This window comes from Phycodurus eques, chromosome 17 (genome assembly GCF_024500275.1).
Source record: "Phycodurus eques isolate BA_2022a chromosome 17, UOR_Pequ_1.1, whole genome shotgun sequence".
In the NCBI taxonomy this organism is placed as follows: Eukaryota; Metazoa; Chordata; class Actinopteri; order Syngnathiformes; family Syngnathidae; genus Phycodurus; species Phycodurus eques.
Genome location: NC_084541.1, coordinates 17,847,245 through 17,854,039, shown reverse-complemented (window position 1 = coordinate 17,854,039; position 6,795 = coordinate 17,847,245). Strand labels below are relative to the sequence as shown.

At 41.7% G+C, this 6,795-nt stretch overlaps 1 protein-coding gene across 4 annotated transcripts in view; it reads right to left on the bottom strand.

Moving 5' to 3' along the window:
- Positions 1-2,311: 2,311 nt before the first annotated feature.
- Positions 2,312-6,795, bottom strand: part of LOC133416468 (rho guanine nucleotide exchange factor 12-like) — a 27,933-nt gene continuing 23,449 nt past the window's right edge. For 3 of the 4 annotated variants that reach the window (XM_061703396.1, XM_061703395.1, XM_061703397.1), the window contains 9 exons: positions 6,024-6,194; positions 5,681-5,768; positions 5,530-5,610; positions 5,322-5,395; positions 4,865-5,152; positions 4,408-4,593; positions 3,668-3,840; positions 2,942-3,008; positions 2,312-2,876 (listed from right to left, as the gene is read on the bottom strand). In XM_061703396.1, coding sequence (XP_061559380.1) covers positions 2,863-2,876; positions 2,942-3,008; positions 3,668-3,840; positions 4,408-4,593; positions 4,865-5,152; positions 5,322-5,395; positions 5,530-5,610; positions 5,681-5,768; positions 6,024-6,194 — 1,142 coding nt within the window. In that variant the 3' untranslated portion in view covers positions 2,312-2,862. Of the gene's footprint in view, positions 2,877-2,941; positions 3,009-3,667; positions 3,841-4,407; positions 4,594-4,864; positions 5,153-5,321; positions 5,396-5,529; positions 5,611-5,680; positions 5,769-6,023; positions 6,195-6,795 lie in introns of those variants that run through there. The other variant, XM_061703398.1, reaches the window with a different exon arrangement.

Genomic DNA, 6,795 nt, shown 5'->3' with positions numbered 1-6,795 from the left:
TGTTGTCTGCCTCTTCATTTTAAAAAAAATATTTACAAGCTCCTTTGAACCTTTAGCAAGTTTCTAAATGCAATCGTCATTTTCACAATTCAGGTCTTTAAAGGTCTACACATAAAACCAAAAAAGAAATACTGTAGTATTACCACCGTCACCATATCACCACAAATAAAAAATAGAAAAACTCGATAAGATTTATGCATTTTCTTCTGGTACCATTACCTTTCTTTTTCGTTAATACATCTATCTTTTATTGTAATATATTTTTTAAAAAAATCTTGAAAAATTTCTCATAGTACTACTGCTGTCATAACAGCATTTCCCCCACAGATTTCTACTTTCCCAAAGTAAATTTCTTGTACTTTGACTAATTTATGAATGTTTATATGCAGAAATGGGGGGACTCGAGTCACTTGACTCGAGTCGACACCAGTTGCCAGTTTTAATGACTTACTTGCTAAATACTTGAGACGTGGTAGCCAAGAGACTTGACTTGGACTTGAACAGCATGACTAGACAAGTCATCTTGTTTCGAGTTGGAAATTGCATTTTAATTAAGACAGCCTTTTATTTATTTTTTATTTTTTATTTTTTGAAGGAAGGAAACGTTCTTTTTTGGGGCGGCAATCGCGTCAACCTGGCAACACAGTTTGCATTGTGACGCACTTGCCGGTGTGACGTAGGCACCCCCATGAATAACGATGGAAGGAGCTCCAAATATAATGTGGATTCAAGGATTATGTCATCTTTAAAAGGAGAATGGCCACCTGCTTTGTTTACAGCTCGCGCATTAAAGACACAACAACAACAACAACGACGTCGAACTTTGTCCGTCTCTACAAAACTCACAAAAAAAGGTAAGCTAATTGAACAGTTTAGCTAGCTGGTGAAACAAAGAGCATTTAAGCCCTGTTTGGGGTGATTCAAAGTAAAAATGATGTGATTGTGAATGTTTCAGTACAACTAAGTAGCATAACTAGGGGTGGGACGGTTTATGATACTCATCCGAAACTTTCGTTTCGGTACTTTTTATTTTCTTATTTTTTAAATTTATTTTTAAAAAGCCATTGATCAATGTGCATTAGTAGCTACGTGTGAATATAATTTTTATACTACTGAACGTGTTATATTTTAGTGGCAGAATTAAAATGTCATCTGTTGTGGCGGCTCTGTGATAAAGCAGTCTACACTATTGTTTTTCAAATTAATTTGAGACCACAGCATATGAAACATAATCTTCAATCCAATGACAATTGTCCAGAGTCAGTGCTTCTGAATAAATAAACTCGACTGAGTGATTTAATTAAACAATTTAATTAAAGGACAAAGGAGGAATGCAGATGTTTAAAAATATATATATATTTTTGAAGGATGACAACATTTGTGTCATGTATTATTCCCTTAATTACAAATCTCTTTCATTCTCCATTAGGTACACATCTAATTACCGTATTTTCACGACCATAAGGTGCACCATATTAAAAGGCGCAGTCTCAGTTACGGGGTCTATTTCTGTATTTAACACACACATAAGGCGCACCGTATTATTGGGCGAAGGCATGGTAAAACATACGCTAGCTTAACTCATACGGTAGCATGCATGCACGCTAAAGCATACGCTAGCATGCATGCTAGTGTTTTTTTAAAAAAGCAGCAGGAGCAAAACTGAGTTCTGCACAAATAAGGCGTGCCACATTATAAGGCGCCCCGTCCATTTTGGAGAAAATAAAGACTTTTAGGTGCGCCTTATGGTCGTGAAAATACGGTATATTTGACCAACAGAAAAGTCTTAGCTTTTGTTTAATGGTGCTCTCTAAAGAACTGTAGGAGTTACAAGGCCGTCACCACAAAGTACAGAGCAGTTTGTTTAGAAATAAAGTTGAGTTAGTTTGAAATACAACTTTTTCTTTGAAAATCTTATATTACCATTTTAGCCTTGTCATTTCTCACCTTGTAAAATCATTCATAGTCAAGTCATTCATACATTCTTGGAATTTCCCCCCAAAATATCTGATATTACTATTCTTCAAATTACTTTTTCTAAAAAACAAAAAACAAAACTAATAAATTAATGTATTATATTGACTTTATTCATGGTTTTTCTTTCTCTAAAATGAAAAGATTTTCGTGTAATATTTCAACTTTTTCCCCCCCGAGTCATTTCCCACAAAAAACAAAAGGACTTTTTTTTTCTCATATAATTCTAACTAATCTTGGAGGGGAATCAGATTTTTTTTTCCCGAACCATGTTTTTTTTTTTTTATTATTATTACTCTTTAAATGTTCAATACTTAGGAATCAGACACAAAAACGATATCCTTGTCTTTTTATTTAACAGGAGACGATGTACATTGCACACAGAAAAATAAATACAACATTGTTAAAAAACAACAACTAAAAGATGATTAATACTGCGTGAGTACATTAGCTTCTTTTTGCGTGTTACAACATGAATACCTGATAGAAACATTCTCATCTTAAGTTAATTTACAAGACTTTTAACAACAATTTCGTTTAAAGGTTTACATAATTTTTTTTTTTTTTTTTAATATAATCAAAATTTCTTTAAAGGGTGAAAAAAGCTACAAATTGTCACATGCAGTCTTACAGCCTGTGAATGTTTTATTTTTAATAATAATAATGTACCCAAAGCTAGAGAAGCATTTAGCATGGAGTCGCATACACGAGGTTTTGTACTTGGCGAGTGTCCAGTGTAAAAAATAAAAATATAAAGAACTGCAGTGGTATTGTCCATAATGAATAATATCACGTGACTTCAGTGTTCAGTGGCTTGACAGCAGTGAGAGAGGAAAAAAATATTGCATTCAGGACCCAAAAAGTGGTAGAAAAACAGCAAGGGTGTCTTCAATGAAGCCCGTCTGAAAAGCGTTCAAAAAGTGTTAAAAGATGAAAAATGTCTCAAATGATGTCAAGTGAAACGCACCGTTGTCAGAGTCTGTTGGCGTGTCAGTCGGCGTCCCGTGCAGCTCTTTGTACTTCAGCTCCACTTCCTGGAAGGACGACGCAACATTTGCAGCGTTCGTTAACATCCAAAATAAAAGTTTGTAGTGTTCTTTAATGCTACTTCACATCCAATACTGCCATAAATACAAGAGACACACAGCAAAATATGTCTATTCAAAATAATCCATGAATGATGAAAACTGTAGATTAACTCTTTAATTTGAAGTTCTGCTGTGTTCGCGATCCAGCTGGTGCACGCTCATTTTCCAACGTCAGCATCGAGGAGCTGACGGACTACCACGGGGCTATATCAGACGTCCCTCGATTTAAGCTAGCTCCTGGAGGCTCCTCGATGCTCACTCTTCACTCCTCGATGGGCATTTACGACACTTGAGACGCTCCTTAATATGCCGCCGTCACAACAACTTCCTCAATGTTTTGAAGAGCGAGGAACATTGCATTTAAGGGACTTGAGATGGACCTCTTAAGTGTCCAAAACACATTTTTTGTAATGTTTTTTCTAGCCTAAATTCCATAAAAATCACTAATTTGTCATGTTCTCCTCATGTCCAAATCACAAATTTTACTTTCTTCGCCCAAAACTAATTTTTTTGTGTTCTTGAAGTCCCAAACAGTTCATCGTACACGTGGACAAAAACAATTTGGTGGTGGTGGTGTCTAAATCCAACGGTACCTAATCATATACCTTGAGGTACTGCAGGTCAGCCTGCAGGAGGCGCAGGTGCGTCATGAGGCGTCTGCTGAGGTTGGGTCGGCCGCCGTTCTCCGACGACAGGAGCTTACTCATGTCCATCGCGTCCGTGCCGTCGCCGTCCTCCGCCTCGCCCACCTCGCAACCTCCGCCCGGATTGAGAGCGTCTGCGGTACACGCAACGTGCAACAAAAACAAGCACATTCAAGCTTAAAAGTTGTCCAAAGCAAAAATAGCTACCGTACCTTCCTTTTCCAGCTACGGCTTCTTGGCTCGACACATCTTAGATTTGTTTTGTCAAACTAGTACTTCTCTTCAACGTTACATTACGTCCAAATCAAATTTGTAGTGCTCCCGAACGTTACTTTGCGTTTAAATCAACATATTTGTCGTTTTTCAATGCCACTTTACATTGAAAAAAAATCAACATTACCCACTTCAAAAATATAAACTAGTAGTTTTCCTGAATGTTACTTCACTTAAAAAAAACCACCAATTAGTACTTTTGTCTAATTCCACTTCAAAAAACAAAGCAGTCAGATAAACATAATTTCATGAATGTTACTTCACATTTAAACCCCAGATTTACAGTTTACCTAATCCAAAACACCATGGAGTAGTTTTCTTGAATATGAAATTTTCGCCAAACAGACAAATTTTCACGGTTGCATTTAGCAACTGCTGACTTTGGAATGTGTTAAAGTCCTGAAGAAAATGATCGACCAAAGCCTTACCGTTGGCTTCGGTGAGGGTGTCGCCTTTTCGGAAGCTTTGGCACGAGCCGCCATCAACGCAAACGGCGGAAGGTCCCTCGTCGGGCGAGGAAGTGGGCTGACACGGGGGGGTCTTCTTTTTCTTCTCGTCGTCTTCTGAGTCGTCCTTCATCATGTGGTTGAAGAGGAGCTGCTTCAGCATCACCACTAGCACAACAAAGAGAGCCACAACACTCAAAAACACATTTGGAGCCGCCTTGCACAACACTTCACATCCAAAACACACATTTCTCGGGAGTTCTTTTAATCTTGCATCCACTCAAAAAATGATAGCAAAACAACAACAAGAACATTAGCAGCAATCACAAATTGATCGTGTTCGTGAACGTTACTTCCCATCAAAAGCACGAGTTCATGAAAGTTACTCGTGAGTGACGGTCCTAAAGTTGCGTTTCTGGTGCAAACGTTGTCAACTTACGCGTCCTGAGAGCTTCTTCGGCTTTGGAGGACGAGGACGGCGAGCCCAAAGACGAGGACGACGCCTCTGCCTCCTCGTCCTCGTCCTCCTCCAGCTGAGCGTCCAGGAAGGCCTCCAGCTCTTCCTCATCCACCTCTCGCTCCTCTTCCTCTCCTTGCTGTCTTTCTGCTACAGATGCCGCGCCCTCCTCCCGCTCCTCCTCCGCTTCCTCGTCGGCCTCCTCCTCGTCCTCCGACTTGCTGCCGTTAAACGGGTTTGTTGTGGGGGCAGCCGGAATGTCAGATGATTCTGAAAAGAAGGGTTCGTGTTTTATTTGAATGCCCTGCAACGATTAGCTATGACGCTCGATCATTCAGGCGTTTAAGCCTCGGCGGAGGTCTGTGCTGTCGTGATTTAAAAAGAACGTCCAATGGATTGTAGGAAAGTCATGTAATGTAATGTAAATTCAGTCAGCTACCTGAAGTGTCGTTGCCGTCTTTGCTGGGCTTGTCCATCTCACAGTTTATGATCTCAATAGCGTCCTGCTCACCTCTGGCGGGGAGAAAAACTTGAGCAATTTGAACATAAAAAATGAAACATACAGACTCATTCTAAATACACACAAAAAAGCCCCACTAACCTTTAAAAAAAAGAAAGAGAAAGACTGAAAGTGTTGTCCTACTCACTGGGTTGGCGTCGTAGGCGTGTCGCTGCTGTGAGAATTGGCCTTGATCGCGTCGGCGCATTGTGTGATCAGACACTGCCACCTGTGGGGAACGAAAGGGGAATGAAGCGGGACGAGGCGGTCGTTACGGCAACGCGGCGGGCAGAACTTACGTCCTCTGGTCGGACACGCTCTGAGCCGTCAGCTCGTAGATCTGCGCGCCGTTTTCCGACATGGAGAGCACGAAGAAGGACTTTTTGTCTGAAGACACAGAGAGCGGACACCAATACATCTTAACCGCTTAAAAGCGAGAGGATCATATAGCGGCAATACCGTGCATCTAGCATGTACACACTCATGAACCCATGTTACATAAACGACTATTTGGTAGTTCGGCTATTCAACACAAAGACGCCACCTTCGCTTGAGGCTCAGCAATAGAATCAGCGAGCACATTGGTTCCCAAAAAGAAAAATGTGCCTAATAGGCGGGTAAATAAATATGTTGGGCGATTACTGGTGGCGACGGGTCGGACGAGCACGGTGCCGAGTCTGATGACGGGGCTGAAGCTGAGCTTGGAGTCGGCGGCGCTTGTCGCCACGTTCTTGCTGTGGAACTTGAGCAGCAGACGCTCGTCCTGCTTCTGCAGCAGCACCAGGATATCCTCCAGCAGCAGCGTGTATAGATCTGCGCACACAAAAAGGAACTTTTTTCCCTTCAAATTCCAAAAGTCTCAAAGTGAAGCGATGTGAGTGCATCCAGAAAATATTCACAACGCTTCACTTTTTCTAGTCGCTGTTTATGTGCTCAGGCCAAAGCCGTGTCTAATTAAAAACATTTGCTTTGGCGCCATTTTGGTGTCAAGGAACCAGTGAGGGGGACATAGCCCTGACTCATAGAGCTTTGCCGCCATCTTGTGGCCTCTATAGGCAAAGTAGACATGTTTCTCTCAGCTTAGCAAATTCAGATTTCCATCCATCCATCCATTTTGTGAGCCGCTTCACCTCACTAGGGTCGCGGGCGTGCTGGAGCCTATCCCAGCTGTCATCGGGCAGGAGGCGGGGCACACCCTGAACTGGTTGCCAGCCAATCGCAGGGCACATGCAAACAAACAACCATTCGCGCTCACAGTCACGCCTACGGGCAATTTAGAGTCTCCAATTCATGCATGTTTTTGGGATGTGGGAGGAAACCGGGGTGCCCGGAGAAAACCCACGCGGGCACGGGGAGAACATGCAAACTCCGCACAGGCGGGGCCGGGGATTGAACCCGGGTCCTCAGAACTGTG